We start from the raw sequence: 18,418 nt of genomic DNA on the forward strand, positions 1-18,418 counted from the left end.
CCTCTCTCCAACAACTACATTGGCTAGAACTACCCAAGCATCTCACCTATACTCAACTAACTCTTGCACAGAAGCTAATTTTCAACCCCTCTCTCTGTCCCTCCCTGTCGTCTACCTTTAAAATGCATCAACCCAATAGAGTATTAAGGTCTAACAACCAAAATCTATTAGAAGTCTACAAACCAACTCGTCCCCCAGGCAAAAATCTTCTATCACATGGTTTAGCACGCCTGTGGAACTCTCTACCTCCATCAATTCGTATCACCTCCAACCATTTTACTTTCAAAAAATCTCTTCATTCACATCTAGTATCCCAGTGGGAATGCTCTTGCTTTCACCCCACATAACTAACACTGGTAATTTCCATCTTCCTTTCCTTCCCCTATTTACACCTGCAATATTCCCTTAGAATTCCTCCTATCTCATACACTCTTAGTGTTATTGTATCCACTAGAATACACCACGCTGTACCCCTTATGTGTAGGATTCCTGATATGTAACTGTGCTTCTCATTAATTACTTTGCAACATTCCTTCTTTGTTTGTACCACCTGTAAGCTACATCACTAGTTTGTATTATTTGTAAAAGTTTCATCTCTAGTTTGTATTAGCTGTAATGTTTCCTCTACTACTTTGTAATTGTTTGTTTGAATCTTTTACTCTTGTATAATTATCATGTCTAACCTATTGTAACTTTGATTGTTTGGAGCTTTTCTCCCCAGGACTCCATTGAAAATGGGTTCTTCTTGGCCCAATGGACTATCCTGGTAAACCAACTGCAAATAAATAAATAAATAAAAATCTAAAGGCTTCCTTTGAAAACCTTTAGACTTGTTTCATTGATTCCTTACAGTTGCTGTGTTTAGTTTGAAATATTGGTATTTACTGCTGCTGTTGACCTGTTTCATAATGTTTGGTATTTCTTGTTGTATTGATGAAGTTGTTGACTGTTTTATGCTATAATAAACTGTTCATAAATAAATAAAGAACCATGGGGATGGCCCTAAGAACTAAATGATGGAGGTCGTGTGGCAAATGCTGCATAAGTTCCAGAGCGGTTTCAGGTAGGGAAGGTTGGAGTAATGGTTAAAGTCTTAGTTTTACAGATGCAAAGTAACAAAGTACAGGGTTTGATTCTAACTTCTGGTTATTGGCAAAGCTTATAATTGTCTACAAACTGATAACTTAATATTTAAGACTTGTGCCTTGGCGCTTGCATTAAGTACTGATTTGTCTAGTTGGTGTAACTGGTTAGGTGGGAGTTCTAACACCACTGCACATGATTGGGTGGTCTGGATGAGTGTGTGTGTAGTCAGAAAACATGAGTCTTTATCCTACTATCAGCAGTCCAGTCCCATGGAGAACAAATATTTGGGGTTGGCAAAATGGTTAAGGTATTGTTAACTTTATAGACACAATGTGCAGGGTTTGATTCAAAAATGGGATAATTGGCTAGGCTTAACATGGCCCACATGGGCAGTTAGCCTGGTACTAAGCTATGAACCTAATCATGGTTTAAAATTGAAATGGCCTGTATGAATCTGAATCTGATGGGTCTTTACTGTCTTTGTATATTACAGCCATCACAACTTTTTTTCTGGGATATTGGTGCCTTCCCTCCATTTAAAATACTGTTTAAACAAAAACTTCCAGATTTTTATCACTTTTCCCTACTTTCTGAACTTCCACCAGAATAACATCTATTCCTGGAGACTTTCCTGCAGATTTGTTATGTATCACCATTTTTATCTCATCTGCTTCTATCTTAATTAACTGTTGAGCCTCTTCTACTGCTAACCTTGGCATATATAAGTCCTCCATAAATATTTCCATTTGTGCTTTTTTATTTCCCCACTTCTCTGCTGTATGCAAATTTTCATAACATTTCAAAAATATCTCCAGTACTTCTACAGGATCTCTAGTTATTTTTCTTGTTATAGGCTCCCTAAGTTTGGCAAAAACCTTTTCTTCTTTCTGTTGCCTAAGACATTATACCAAATGTTTTTGTGCTCTACAGTTATCAAAAATAGCTGCTTAAAATTAATATAGTTGCTCCTTCTAGTTTCTTTTGGATGGCAGAAAATCTCAGGTTTTCCCTATGTGCTCTGTCCTGTAATTCTACCATTTTCAAAACATTTCTTCTTGAGCAGTTTCATACTCAGCCAGCCTTTTCTTTATTTCAATCTCTGATTTTTGCTGTTTTATCAGCTCATCTGAGTATCTGTTTAAAGCTTCTTCCATTTTTCTACCCTTTTATTTGAATTGATATATTCCTTCATTGTTTTATTTATTTTAATAACCTCTGAGTGCATTTGACTCATTTTTTCCTCTAGATTACTGGAAGCCAAGTCTTGCACCACAGCTGGAGCTTGAACTGATGTTTGCTGAACAGCTGCAGGATTCTTCCCAGTCAGTGTTTTTTCTTCACCTTTTCTAGTTGATTTTATTTCAGACTGTCTTAGTTTATTCTTTGCTAACATGCAGGCTGTGTACTAGTGTACTAGCCAGTAAGTGAATGTACTAAAAGTGTTAGATCTCCAGGCCCTTGTGTTTCAGTTTCTTTTTTCCCAGTGAGAGAGCTGAAGTTAAGCTGTTAATCAGTATGCAACCATCTTGGAAAGCCCAAGGGAAACATTTTTTGAAGTAATTAGTAGAAAGTAGACACAGGAAACAAAACATAAATGAGATAATAATTATAATGAGTGTGTAGAATATAATTTATACGATATACATAAAATGTGGTAAAGACAGGAAAGATATATGATAAAAAGAAGAAACATAAGAAAAAAATGTAACTAACTTTCATATCCATATAGATAGCAGATCCTACAGAAGGATGCCAGAAGGTAACTGACCAAACCAAATAAAGTACACTGCATGCCTACAGTATATAACAGGTTCTATGCACAGAGAAATAAATAATTGTACAGAGCATGGCAATCATTTTACAAGTATAAAGGAAGTAAACAAAGCCAGATCAAGACAGAGAGCCTGTCATTAAGTATCCTAAATGTACCTAACCAACAATAAAAATGCCCCCAAACCACAGAAGTCCCACAAGCTACACACATGCCAAGTCATCCCCCCATTATGCCACATCCAGTTCACCTTAAGAGTTTCATGTTGAGCATAATGTAGCAGTATCAATAAATTACTGTTGTAGAATCTGTGCACAAAGCTCTTCACTTTACATCAATGTATTGTACTGCCATTGATAGGGTGTTCATAGCTGTGTACTAGGCTAATGGCCCTGGAGCCTTCACAAGCCTAGCTAATAGGATTACCCTGGGATCATGCCACCTGACCTTAGTTCCCAGTACCTCTGTCGAGTAGAGCCACTGGAGTGATCCCCAGAGTGAATTTTCTATTTTCCATCCACTCATCAAGATTTCTCTTGAAGAGGGTGAGTGAGGTGTTCCGCTTGACATGTATGGGAAGTCTATTCCATAGCATGGACAGTCTCTGGGTTATGAACCTGTCCCTCCAGCATGTTCTGTTGATTGTGGTAATGAGGTTGAGGTCTCTGGAGCGGGTGATGTGGAGGGATTGAGATTTCTTTACATGTAGCATTTCTAACAGAGCTGGGTCAGACATGACTTTGTAAGTCAAGCAGAGATCGCCTCTAAGTAGGTGATATGAGACAGAGAATAGTTGGAGTTTTTTGAGTCTGTTCATATAGGACAAGTTTTTAAGGCCTAGGATCCTCTTTGTGAGGTACTTTTGCGGGCTCTCCAGTAGTTGCAGGTGTCTAGTGAGGTACATGCCAAATGGGGCATTGTACTCAATGATTGACCTAATGAGGGAAGAGTAGAGGGAGACAATGACCTTTTTCCTTCCTGGATGCAAAACCCTTAGTAATGAGATGAGGCACATAGAAGGACTTTCTGACCACAGTGATGGCGGTCAAAAGAGAGGTTGCTGTTAACCTGTGTTCCCAGATATCTTATAACACCTGTGTTCAGTGGACTACCATCAATGTGGTAATTCATTGCAACTGGGTTTTTCCCAAGGGGGATGACGACACATTTTTTGGCATTGAGCTTAAGGCCATGGTTCTGACACCAGTCGTTGGCTGCAGTGAGGCCTTTCTGTAGGATGTCAACATCACTTGGGGAGTTAATAACAGCTCCCAGCTTGCAATCATCTACAAACTTTGTCAGCCAGAGTCCCTTCACATTGGCCTGGACTTCAGAGAAGTAGATACCAAACAGCAGAGGACCCAGGACCAAACCCTGTAGGACTCCACTCATGACTGGTCTACAGTCTGACTTGGAGTCAGCTACTTTCACACTATGGGTTCTATCTGTGAGCCAGTTTGCAACCCAACTAGTGATATAGGGGTTGATTCCTAGCTTAGTGAGTTTTTCTATGATTCCTGAGTAAGGAATGGTATCAAAGGCCTTGGCCAGATCAAGGTAGCTGTATGAACCACCTTGACTTCATCCACAGCTCTGGTGACTGACTCAAAGAAGTCGACCAAGTTGAGCAGGCATGATCTACCCTTCACAAAACCAAACTGTGTAGGATCCAGAGTTTGGAGATTCCCTATATCCTTCTTTATTAAGTCCATGAGGATGCATTCCATAGCTTTGCATATCAGACTCGTCAAGCTAATGGGGCGATAGTTTCAAGTTCTGTAGTTGCTCCTCCTTTGTGGAGAGGGATGACTGTAGCAGTGAGCCATTTGGTAGGGACAAAACCTGATGTGAGGCTGTGACTGAACAGGGCACACAGCTGAGGTGCCAGTTCACTCTGTAGTTCACGTAGAACACAGCCAGGGATATTGTCAGGTCCCATAGAAGCTGTATTCTTGGCCTTGGACAGTGCTGTTTTAAACTGTGCACTGGGTGCCTGGAAATCTAATAGTATTGTGATTGGTCCTTTGGGGGGGGGGTAAAGCTGGCACTGAGCTAGTCAACCAGTATATTGGCAATATCTGTTGGCTTGGTATAGGAGGTAACATTGTGCAGTAGCTCAGAGCAAATGTGGGTATTGTCGTGGAGATTCTTTACTTAACTATAGAAGGCCTTGTGGATGTCTTTAGTATCTGCTGCAATTCTGTTTTCATAGCTAGCTTTAGAGGAATGATGAGGGATCTCAGCTTTTTCTTGAAGCTGATAAGGGAGTTTTTCCAGTCTTGGGACTTTACCTTATTCCACATAAGTTTCCTCCTTCAGTTGTAGAGTTTGTTTATGGCAGAGGACCACCAGATTGGCTTCCTTTTTTTGGAGGAGAGTGTCTTGGTTCTATTGGGTATGGTGAGATCCATGCATTTGTGTACGTGTTCATACAGTGCATTGGTGTATGATTCTGTGGTCATGCAACTATTCTGCATTTGCATGAGTGCCATGAAGTTAGCCACCTCTGTTTTTAGGATCCCCAAGTTAGCTTTGGAGAAGTTTTTCATGGTGGTTACCTTTGGGGGGAGGAATGTGGATTTCCAAGGTGATTAGTTTGTGGTCAGAACTAACCAGGGAGGAGTGGACTATTGGTGTAGAGAAATGGTTGCCCATGTTAGTAATGACCAGGTCAAGGATGCTGCTACCTCTAGTGGGGGTAAGAACAAGCTGGTCCAGGGCATTGGAATTAATTAATTCCAGGAAATGTTGGGCAAGTGTATTGGTACATGAGTAGTTTTCCCAGTTAATGGAGGGGTATATGAAGTCACCCAGTATGAGTGTTAGGTTGGACCATAATATTCTCCAGGGTGATTAGGAACGTGGAGTGTGAGTCTTGGGACATGATTGGGGACCTATAACAGGCTACAACCTGAATCGCTGTCTTACCCAGTGTTAGCTGCACCTGAAGTACCTCAGATGCGTTATGTTGGGCTACCAGTCTACAGGTGTGCGCATCCTTTGTGAATATGGAAACACCAATGTCTTTGGAGCTTTGGTCCAAGTTCTGGGGCCGAAAGGTGTGGAATGAGTTATGGTCTGGTAGTGCCGGTGTGCTTTCTGCTGCCTTGAACTAGGTGTATGTTACAGCACAAATACTGATTTTCTCCAGTTTAAGGAGTGCTTTGAGTGAGTGCATTTTGAGATTTAGACTTCTAGCATTGAGCATCATGACCCTCATATTGCATTTGTTTGTAGTTGTTACGGTGGTAATTTGGTCTTTGGAACACCGCCTAAAAAGGCACTATAGAGGTGGCAAGAGCCTTGGCCAGTATCCAGAAGCCCAGTGGTGACAGATGCAGGCCATTTCTGGCAAAGCATCAAGGTCTGTCAATCATGTCATCCCAGGCAGACAGATACTGGATCCCCTTAGAATGACAGCAGAAACTTAGCCAATTGTTGAAATCAAACATTTTCTGCTTGTACTGTGGTATCATTCTGGGTGATGGTAGGATGCTGCTCAGGGCTATGGTCATACCCGGCTTGGCTAAAAAATCAAAGAACTCCTCCATGTCTCTTTTCGTGTAGTCCAGGGAGGTACATCTCAGGTCATTCACACCCACGTACAATGACAGAGTCATATTTGTACCTGTTGTTGAGGGACTTGAGTATATGTGTTAAGTGGTGGATCCTGGTGCCTGAAAGACAGCTGACTGTTATTTTCTCCTTATTCAACCTAGTGAGTGGGACATCAGTGTGCCTCACTATCGAGTCACCTATGACTATTGTGTTGGGGATGCTATTTTGCCTTACGGGCTTTGGTTGAGTGGCACACTGTTTAGGAGAGTTATGTGTTTCGTGATTAGTGTTGTTTTGTGGTGGTTGACGGCTTTTCTGCCTTGGAGGTCTCTGCTGTTTGGGTAGATTTTAATTGATAGCCTCTGTGAAGGTGGGTGTATGGTTTGTGTTTTTATGTGAAGGCAGTGCTGGTATGTGTTATGGAGGGCTATGTGGTCCATGTGGTGTGATGCAAGTGTTGACCTTCTCCTCTTGACCAGCTCTTCCAGTCTTGGCTGGAGAATGTGTGTCTTCCCAATTTGGATATATAAGTGCATCTCTCGCAAGTCTGAGTGTTGGGAGGTAAGAGGAGAGTGTTGTCAGTGTACTTGAAGCAGTTGCTACATTGCCTCAAGATGCCCAAGTTCACCAGGTTAATAGGAGAAAGCACAGGGAACTGACCTTTAGACATGCCTGGAGGGGTGGGCATTAATAATAAGTACTGGGGCTGTTTCCGTGTAGAACATTTAGTGCTGGTAGCAATTCTGTGTGTTACAATAATTGGTACAAGAAGTTTGGTAAAGTGCTAAACTAATAAGCTAGTAAAAGTGTAGGAGGGGAGAGAACTAGAAGATATAAGGGAAAAATTGAAGAGCAGACTTTGGCACCACTCAGAAGCTTACATAGAGTCCTGGATACAGTAAATCTGTATCTGGACTAGACTAATTACAGGAAAGGCGGGAAAAGCGCAAACGCAGGCTTTTAAACCAGAAAGTTGAAAGAGATGGAAAAAACTGCCCAAACAGCCAATAAGCTACAATTTCTGGTCCAGAAACCACTCATCTTGTGGTAGATAGGCTATCTAGTGCTTACAACTCCCACTGATAAGCTAGAAGGCTTCCCTCCAACACAGAAAGGCTTGGGGGGGGTTCAGAAGCTTACAAACAGTCCTGGATACAGCAAATCTGTATCTGGACTAGACTAGTTACAGGAAAGGTAGGAAACAAGTGCAAACGTGAGCTTTTAAAACAGAAAGTTGAAAGAGATGGAAAAACTGCCCAAACAGCCAATAAACTACAATTTCTGGGCCAGAAACGACTCCTTATTTGATAGATAGACTACCTAGTGCTTATCACTCCCACTGATAAGCTAGAAGGCTTCCCTCCAACACAGAAAGGTTTGGGGGGGCGCAGAAGCTTGCAAACAGCCCTGGATACAGCAAATATGTATCTGGACTAGACTAGTTACAGGAAAGGCAGGAAACAAGCTTAGAATTTTTTTTTTCGGAAAGCAGCTAAAACAGCACTAAAAACAATTGAAAGTGCAGTGCAAGCGCTCACACTTGAATGTGTAGCAATGTTAAAGCAAACACAGTTTAAATAAATGCAAATTATTCAAATGTTGATGGCAGGTGTTCATCTCACCATATAATTCTGACATAGTGGCATGTTCTGTTTTGGCATCATTATACTCCTTCATCCAGCTGAGGCATCGATACTACAATAACCACTATACTGTCAGCGGTGAGTTTATCGACCTCTTTACCTAACTCCCTAGCTGACATACTAAGTTTCTTTATATAAGCAAGGAAACAGACAGACAGAAAGAAGACAAGAGAGATTCAATAGCAACAAGAAGAATGTTTGATCGGGAACATTATTCCTTTGTTGCTAAAGAAGATTGTGGCATTACGACTGGATATTTCTGTAATAAGATGTGTTAGAAACTGATACTATCCAGTGTTGTTCCCTGGGTGGGTAGGGTGGACTGACATTCACCTTTGGAAACAATGGTGAACTGATATTTACCTTTGGAAACAGAATATACACATGAACTTCATAAATAAAATCATAATGTGTTGATTCCTTGCGGCAGAAAACCAGTTTATCCCTTGAAACAAAACTAGATTTATTTTCTGGACATGTATTCAGTGAGAGGACAGTAGTATGAAATAAAGCTCTTAGAACTGCTTGGAACTATTCTACCCTTTGACTTCATCTCTTAACAGAAAGAAATATGTTTATGCTGGCAGACACAAATGGAAATATTAAGAGATTCTGGAAGACCTGCTTTCAGTATCTGAATTGTTTTAAAATTGGAGACTGAAACGAAAACTGAATGATAATGTGTGTTGCATGTATAAGAGCATATCCTTGCATTCAAGTTTGACTTGTAAAAGATAGCTTTTGAACATGGTCTACCTATAAGATGCATAAGATTTTGTTCTTACTGAAAAAAAATGAGATGCTGAACTATTTTTTTCATGTACAGAAACGTACAGTAGATTTATTTAGCATCAGACAGAGAAATGAAAAAGAAGTTGTAATATGATTTTTTGTGAACATGTAATATCTTGAATTACTGTATAATCATGGACCACAGCATGTCACAAAAACACCAAGCCTTCCAACGAAGCAAAAAAATGAAATAAAAATAAAAAAGCCCCAACACAAACATGGTTTCACCGATTTAATAGCACAAAACACAAAGATCCCAACGACTGAGCACTTTCACCATAAGAATGGCTTAATCAGAGTAACGTTGGTTAGTACAAACAACATTTAAATACCCCATCCCCTAACTGCTGACCAATCCACATTGAATGACATCATCGCAAAAATTAAAAAAAAAAACAGTTGATTATACATGAAATATAAAAACATAATTATACCAAGATACAAGATAAAAATGCACTTGTACAATATGCTTAAAGATATAAAATGCATAAATTTATAAAATAGCATAGTGTGATAAAGCCTCATGAGTTCGTTTATCTACTACTTGCTGGACATAAAGATACGGTCTTAGGAGTACCTCTTTATCACAAAATGTATGGACAAGTTGGAAGCTGCCCAGTATTTCGGTAATAGAATGACTTTTAAGAAAGATAAAGTCAAATGTATAAGAAAACTGCTAAACCTAAGAGTGCAGTGGTAGAAACATAGGAAGTACTGGTGATATAACAGCTATTAAACTGGTTCTCTATGTAGCAGACTGACTTGAGATGACAAAAGGAGAAATGGATTTGTCAGTGTGCAGTGGACAGTGTACTGCCTCCACAGCATAATGTGATAAAGCCCCAACTATGAAACAGGCAATACAACTTCAATTAGTGGCTCAGGTAATGGAGGAACCATGTGATGAAGGGTAGAAGTAAGTGCCTGAGACCAGTTCAGTTGTTCTGGATGGAAGTAGGTGGTGCAGCTCACTACAATGTGGATACCTATGGAAGGAAAGCAATAATGCATGTAGCAGTAGTTGGGACATGTGCTTGGTCCCTGACAAACCATGTAGGTGGCAGACGACATAAATGTGTGGGAAGGTACATACCCTCACATCTGTGAGAATGCATATAGCCACCTAGGCATGGGAGGTCATCGGCATAAAAAACAAAATCCCTAATGGTTGCTTGAATGACAGTCTTCTGCAACCAGTGATCATCCCAACAAGGAAAAACTGGCCTGATTATTCATTGCAAGGGAGCTGATGATTATCAGAAAATGGGGATAAGAAGCCTAAAATATATGCAATGGAAATTCAGACGTTATACGAGGTGGTGGAAACTCAAGACAGAAGTTGCTCGATCATTAAGAAATAAAAGCAGAGATGAGATGGTTCAGTCTTTTCATTTAAATGACAACATTCCTTAAATTGGTTAATACTGATATTTATCTTCTGGTATTTCAATAAATTGATGAAGTGTTCTGGTGACCAAACAAAAACAAGATGATACATCTGTTGCCCTATTTAATGGGGTGAGATCAATAAGCTTATGTTATGTTATCAGTTCCAGATGCAGAACTGTACAATTTTGTACAAAGGGCTGTGTTGGCATGATACAATATCACCACTGAGCCCTATCAACAGTATTTCTGACAAACAGAATTTCAATAAATCCCTTTTCCTCAAGGCCCATTAGTCTGAGCAAGAGATTTGCATGATAAATGTATTGAACCAGAGATGGAAAGCAGCACGGGATAATAAATATTTATAGTGACATGACAATGTTTAAAGACTCTGCCTGTGTTTGTCCTGGAATGGACTAAACAGATAACGTCTGCACTTTATATTCAGTTGTTTACCCTGATGGAAGGCTATCAGTTAACTCCTTTGGACTGTGAGGTTCGAACATCCAGAGGTGTACATTCTGACTGTGAAATGAAAAAAGAAGTCTAGTCTCTTCCTGGACCACCAAATGTAGCTCATAGAACAAATTTATAACAACTTTCAAAAAGATTCATATGATACTTTTGATGAGGTCAGGTTGGCCAGGAGGTGTTCCAAACCTCCTTGCAATATATCTGTGACATCACTAGTCAGTGAAGCATCATAAAAAGACAGACTATTTTTAGTGAATAATAAATTCAGAACCAGTGAAATCAAAACAGTCTCTTGCTTTATTAAAATCACCTGCAAATGCATCATTTTATGGGAAAGAAATCAATAGTTTATGTGTGCATGGGGACATAAAAACATGAAACACAAGAAATGTATATGAAATGAGAGCAGTGAGTTACCAAAAGTTATCATGTAATGTTCTCCCTGGGAAATATTTTTCTGGTTTTCAAATATGTGCAGAAGAGTATATGGCCTTTGCAGGGTATTTGAAAAGGATTTTCCATTTAATGAAACTTTATTTGTAACTTTAATATGTCAAAACAGTAGAAAGTTTCAAAACAGTATGTGGTGCTAAATGAAGTAAAGGTATTTCTGCAAGGCCAATAATCAAATGCCTCTTTGCAGGGATGTTAGAAACAGAAAAGATGGCTAAGAATAATCTGAAAGTCTGTTATCAACTGTTGTTATCACAAATGGTTAAATCCAAGCTCCTGGGTTAATGAGGAAGTTTAGTAGTTACCAGTCCCAGCAAGAAAATAAAAATAGAGAAGATTTGATGTATGTCAGGAAGACCATTCTCCAATAGGATGTGGGATGAAAATAACATCACAGCAAATATTAATCACTTTTTATGACACTATAAAATATAAGTAAGAGCACTTTGTCATAAAGTAGCTCTTCCAAATAACCAAATTCCATAGAAACCTACTACTGTTAAATAATGCTCATTTTCAATAACAGACATGAATATCCTGGGGCCTGTTTATAGGCCATAGGAAACGATTGCTCATGGGCTAAATTTAGAAGATTTCTGTGGTGATGCCTTTGACATCAGTTAAGACTAATAAATATAATATAGTTATGTACTTATCTTACATAAATTCTTATTGAACATGGTTAAAATATAAATTAGCTATTGCTTATTTATGAGGATACTCTTGCAAGCTTCCACAAAGCTAAACCATTTTAAGTCATTTTAGGAAACTTCCTAAAGAATTTTTAGAAGTGATAGAGGAAGCTTAAATGATATATTATAATAGTGATGGCTGATCTCTATATATGTGCTAGCTTATATCATGTAGTGTAGTGGTGACTAGTCCCTTTAAGGATACTCACCCAGTAACAGGTGAGTAGGTTGGAGTTACTGAGAGACAACTGCACATAAATATTTAAAGCCTAGTTCCTTGATGTAGATCAGATTTGTGACTTTTAGGTCAGGGGAGGTTCCTGTGAGAGCTTTAGGAAGAGCTGCATATACTAGAAGGAAAAAGGAATGCAGTCTAGAGACTATCCTTGTGAGGGAAGACAGTTTTTGCCCTATGCCTACCTGTGCCCCTAACTCTAACCCTACACATCAGGATGCTAAACACCTTTTCCCAAACAGCACCACTAAAAAGGACACACACACACACACACACACACACACACACATACAAATACCCAAGCATGCGAACACATCTATCCCCTTCCCTAGCCCTTATTATAATCCTTGGATTAGGGGTTGGCATAATGATTAAGGAGTTTACCTTGCAGACACAAGATACAGGGTTTGAGTCTCACCATTCAGAAGCATGGCTAGGCGTATAAAGGTCTGCTGAGGTCATTAGTCTAGTAATTACCTATGAAACTAGCTCCCAAACACTTGATCACATACATGCATATTCAATCGCAAAGCTGAAACCTTCATTACAAATGAACGTTTTTGCATTATCAGCTATTTTTGGCATAATGGTTAAGGTGTTTACCTTACAGACAAGAGGTACAGGGTTATGCATTTCACCAAGAAAATTTGACTAGACTTAAAATGGCCCACAAGGACAGCTAACCTATTACACATCTAGGAACCTATCCCCACTTACCTACAATTTAACAATACATGCTTCAGCTTTTTCAAACACTTAAGAAAGTGTGCAGTCACCAAATTTTGACAATGGAAAATCCTTCAATGAAAAGAATGTTTAACCAAATGTAAGGAACATAAATGAAAAAGAAACAAATACTGCTGTTAGTCCGTAGTATAAATGTTTATTAAGTGCTTTTATTTCCCATAAGCTAGAGACTTCTTCAGAATAATTAAACACACACACACACACTACCTGTCAATAAATAAGGATCATCCACCAATCACTTTAAAAAAATCAATTAAACAGAATCAGTGGTGATTGGCAGACATTTAAAAAAATAATAAAGCTACATAGAATGCTGGCCATATTATAAAAACATTTCAAAACTTCAATAGTCAATAATCATGTAAAAATGCATTTAATTTTATTCTTATAATTTATAACACATTCACCCTTCTCTTCAACACAGTTGTTATAGAAATCATTCAACCCAGGATCAGTCTTGGCATCCAACCTCAGTTGTCAAACAGATTTTCAAAATCACTACCTGGGTATTTTTTTTGTTGCATATTTTGTCAATCATAAAGAATAAAAACTTGTTGAATTCTTTGCAAACCAGTGAATACCTATATAATGCATTAGCAGATTTTCCTGTTGTTATATCATTGCATTTGTAAATTTGATCAAGTATTCTCCTAATGGTTTTAACCATATAGAAGGCCAGACAAGAAAAATAGTTGGCCAAATAAACCACTGCTGTGGTATCACATTTATGTGAGCCGGGGCATCCAATATTTCTTTTGTAATTATCACTGGTAATGTATGGGCCATCACTGATAAATTTACAAATTTTCCAATAGCCACATTTTGACATGTATTTCTTCCTGTTGTTGGATCTTGTGCATGCTTGCATCTCTAAGATGCTTTTAATATTCTTCACTTTACTAGAAACAGTTTGTGGAGTATCTCCTAATCTAGTCTTAATTTCTTTCATAAAAGTAGGGTCACACATATTTTTACTATTGAACTAATAGAAGGTACCTCAGAATTTCAGGCAGTTACCATTGCCATATTTTTATTATTATCTGCACTTTTGGGATTTGTTTAACTAAATTAGTGTACCCAGCCTTTAAAATGGGGTGAATTTCTTGAGTTTCCCCCAAATGATTTCCTCCTTAACATCATTGGTTAAGCTCACAGGGTAGTCTCTGTTAAAAAACAAATGAGACAAATATTCTAATTCTTCATGGAAAAAAATGTAACTAATCGATCTAGAGAGGTGAATCATGTGCCCTTTACAGTAATTCATTACTGTTTATGATGATGGCAAGTATCATAATGTAAGAAGGAATTTGAAAAAGTTTCTTGCAAAATATTGTCAATATATAATGACCCTCATGTTTTATTTTATCTATGTGTATAACTAAATAGTTGATACATCAAAATTGTAATGTGATGAAAACCTCAAAAAAAAGAACTCATCATCATTGTGAGTCTACAAAATTAATATATCACCCAAAACTCTGTAATAAACATGCATAGATTTTGTAAAAGCAGAGTTGGAAATATACCTTTTTTCTCAAGTTGTTAAAACTATGTTAACATGTAAAGGTGCTCAAGCTGCACTCATTGCCACACCCAAGAGTTGTTGAAAAAAACTCATCCGCAAAATGCACAAGGTTATTATTTAACCAATGTCCAAAAGGTCATGTAAAATCCGGATATCTTTTTTGAAAAAAAGAAGGAGACTTAAAGTCACTTAACATATTCAAAAATCTCTCTAAATCCCATATTTTGGAGGATGACTAAAACTAAATTCACCTCATTTATTGTAGCAAAGATAGCTTCATCTTTGTATTGGCATGCTAGAGACTGTAAAAAATGGCACATATCTCATAAAATATAACAAGCTTTGTCTTCCAAATGCTTACATTACCTAACTAGCTATCTATTGCCAGATGTTCAGTTTTTGAACCCGTGGTGGCTAGAATGGGTCTTAATGGTAGACTGAACATGTCTTTGTGAATTTTAGGGATGCCAAATACAGAAGGCAAAAATGTACACAACTCTAATTAAATGAATCCCTGTAGCAACGTATCTTGCAATAAAAGTCAATCTTGGCATATGTCACATTAATTTCATTCTTACAAATAGTTTGAGAATAAAGATATCAGAGTCATGAAGCCAGACAAAGGAGGAAGATATGTTGTTATTATGGATAGTGTTGAGTATTCGTCCAATATGTTGGATCTTCATGAGGACACGGGCATATACGAGACAAATGATGAAATGAGGACATAAGAGCAGAAGCCAAAGTAGCTCCAATTGCAGAAAAGGTAAAAAAGAACAATGGCACATGTAATAAAGCAGATGACAATCCGGTGAATAAGATTTGGGACAGGCAGGAAGAAGGCAAGAGGAAATGAGAGCATGCAGCAAAGAAGGGGCTAGATTGTGTGAGAGAACACATGTGACATTTAGGCATGAGTGTCAAGAAGGTAGGAAACTGGCACTGAATAGAGAGATGATGACAGTTTATACAACACTCTGACCCCATGTAGAAAATGTGGAAAAAAGGTCAGTCATTCTCCCTGTCATGGAACTGAGGCGCCACATTTTGTAGCTTCCTGAACACAAATCTTGCTAAGCTAAAAAAGATCCAAAGATTTTTTTTTATAAAGAAAATTGACAGACTCTGTGAGTTGAGCTGTTCAGGGAGACTCCAAAAACTCTTTTATCTATGCCCCACATATTGAACCGTTAATGATGATTTGATTTTTCAGATGCCATGCCTTGAGCATACAAATGGTGGAGATCAACACATAATCCTCTTTTCTCAATCTCGGACTTATCAATAAGAAGAACACTAAACTTTACAGATTTACATGACAACATCTATCACACCTTTAGAATAGACTTCATCTAACTATTAAAGAGAGCAGTTCTCTAGTACCTAAAAGAAGCATCTAGATGACTACACAAATGGTAATAAATTCTGATACTGGATACTGATAATGAAGCTTTCTGATTGCTATTAGGCCATAAGCCTGTCTCCAAAACCTGTAAACATCAAGCCTTTTTTTTTTTTTTTTTTTATACAATGACCAGCACAATGCATGTATGAATGGTGATGACTTCCACCTATCCAAATCCTACTGTCTCACTTATAGGTACTGAATAACACGGTAGCAGGGTCACCTCTGATGTAGAAGGCACACAGTAACTGAATTATTCCCTTTTCTAAGACCAATCAGAATTTAGACTGTTTAGATTCCAGACATTTATTTATTTATTTATTTGACTTTTGTTGACTGGGTTAGTCTGACTGAGCACATGCCCTTTTTCAGTGGAGACCCAGGGAGAAACTCTCCACAAATTAACAATAACAATATAACATTAGACAAGGAAATATTATACAAGGAAACAAAGAAGCAAGCATAAGTACATAGTAAAAACAAATGGAAAAAAAAAAACACGTTTTTGTAAAATCACAAGTTATTTCTAAGTACTGCAAGGTGCACTTGCCTAACAGTAATGATCAAAGGATTTTTTTTTATATATTTACAAACTCAGTCAAGGAAAAAAACAGTTCATACTAGATTGTCAGTATAAGTTTAAAAGCAGCTTATTAGAGTTTGTTAACAAGATTCATTATTATTCAGAGGATCGAGCCTATGGAAGAGCATTTGACAGTTGTTAGTATTTAGATGGGTTAATGTGGGTAGAAGTTCAGGTGGTGTGTTTGCAGTGGCGTGTACAGCCAGTAGTAGTAAGAAAAAATGCTGTGCGTGGGGTGGGGTGGGGTAAAAGACCATGCATGTCAGATTCATAATCCACTGTCTTATTCCAGTTTGTGATCTGCCATATTAAAGCAGATCTATAAAGATCATGGAAGTTCAGTGAATATAGTGAAGCACTTGAAAGCTTAATATCCATTGATCAGTAATGCAGATGAGGCAGGCTCCCATTCTGGATCTTATCAGGTAGAGTAGCTTTTCTTTCATTTATACACATGCAGATTTATTATATATAGCAACAATAAATGTTAATGCATTATCTGATTCTGAAGAACAGGAGTACAAAAATGTAGTGTTTTTCTTGAAGCAGGCTGATACATTTCCACACTGTTAATACAGACCTATGTTTTGGTGAGGATCACTTTGCTGCAACAGACAGTCCTGCAGGGGTGTTATTTCAGCAAGGGAACCTCCTATTACTAGTCTCAGGTCCTCCAACATGTCATCCTGTGGAATAAGGCAAACATTTCTTAGCCAGAGATTGTTGTTGAAATTATACAGCAGTCAGTCACAACAGATCATTAATTCAGTTCTGATTATGATAGTATAACACATATCTAGAAAATAATGTAACAGTAAGTTGCACAGCAGGCAAAATGTACCAAAAAAGGAATCAGCGTAGTTACAAGGGAGAATATTATATGTTGGTCTTTCAATACACATAGAGTTCACTGTTTCTTTTTCATGGAAAGGGTTACACGAACGTTAAGTAGGTAACTATCTTTCTTTTTCATTGGCAGTTTGGTCAAGAATGTTTTTGTCAGCCCAATTTGTGCCATTGTTATATATATACTGGGTGAGCAATTTATGCCATGTTACACAGAATGAGAGTTTAATTCCTGTAGTTTTACACTGACTGAAATACCATTCGGTCAGATATGCTTGTAGTAGTACTTGTACAGGTCAGTGGCCTAAGAATTAAGGATAGGGTTGTGGTTGCAGTCAAAAGTGTGGCTTTGGTTTTGGTTTGGATTAGGCTTAGGTCTGTGATTAAAATTATGGTTAGTGTGAAGTTTAAGGTAAGGGCTAGTGTTGGGTAAGGTTAGGGTAAGGTTGAGAGTTATGGGGCTAGTGGAATGTATTGTCTGTATAGAGGCGCGTGGGGTTGTCTCCCAGAAGAACTGCTCTGGATAATGAAATGCATTGTTGTGGTTTGTGCATTTTCATTGACCTTCTCTTTAGGATAAATGGATTCTGAATGCTTGCATTTTCAACTGATAGGATTCAGTATTATTTCCTCCAAAGATTTTTGTCTTTTAAGAAGTGTCCCAGACCCACAAAGCCCATTACTTATGTTGCAGAATGGTTAACTGGAATAAATATTCAGGTGACTCAGATAATCAAAGCAGTTTCAAGGGCTGTTGGATCTTTTCACAGGTGCAGTGCCATAATACAGCACCAAGTTTCTTCAGCTTAATGTTTCCTGTAATGTTGGGTGTGCTCAAGGTAATAGACTGAAGAAATTAAAGTCATTTGCTCATCACAGTCATGGGTCACAATAATGACTTTAATATTTTCGTTAAAATAACTTTCAGTTTGTTGCTGAATGTTCAATATTCTCTACCTTCTATGATTACTCCACGTTTGTGATTTTCTTCCATTTTTTTTGTAAATGTACCAAACTGAATAAATACATACATACATACATACATACATAGATAAATAAATATTTTCTTCACTCATGCTGTGTCTGCAAATGGTTTATTGTGATCAGTTTACTATCACAGTAAACAAACTAAATAAAATAAAAATAAAACAAGAATGTTAATTGTAATAATCTATCATTTAAATACTTAAATTCAATGTCCTTGAAATCCTAGCTAGCA

General features: G+C 37.9%; 1 protein-coding gene across 4 annotated transcripts in view; it reads right to left on the reverse strand.

The window, feature by feature from the left end:
• The window catches only part of THBS4 (thrombospondin 4), a 972,706-nt gene that overhangs the window by 776,584 nt on the left and 177,704 nt on the right, over nt 1-18,418 (reverse strand). For all 4 annotated transcript variants that reach the window (XM_044063723.1, XM_044063722.1, XM_044063724.1 and 1 more), the window contains exon 4: nt 16,934-17,039. In XM_044063723.1, the coding sequence (XP_043919658.1) occupies nt 16,934-17,039 (106 nt within the window). The remainder of the gene's footprint in view (nt 1-16,933; nt 17,040-18,418) is intronic.

Source organism: Protopterus annectens, chromosome 2.part2 (assembly GCF_019279795.1).
Source record: "Protopterus annectens isolate FY-2018-M chromosome 2.part2, PAN1.0, whole genome shotgun sequence".
Taxonomy (NCBI): domain Eukaryota; kingdom Metazoa; phylum Chordata; order Ceratodontiformes; family Protopteridae; genus Protopterus; species Protopterus annectens.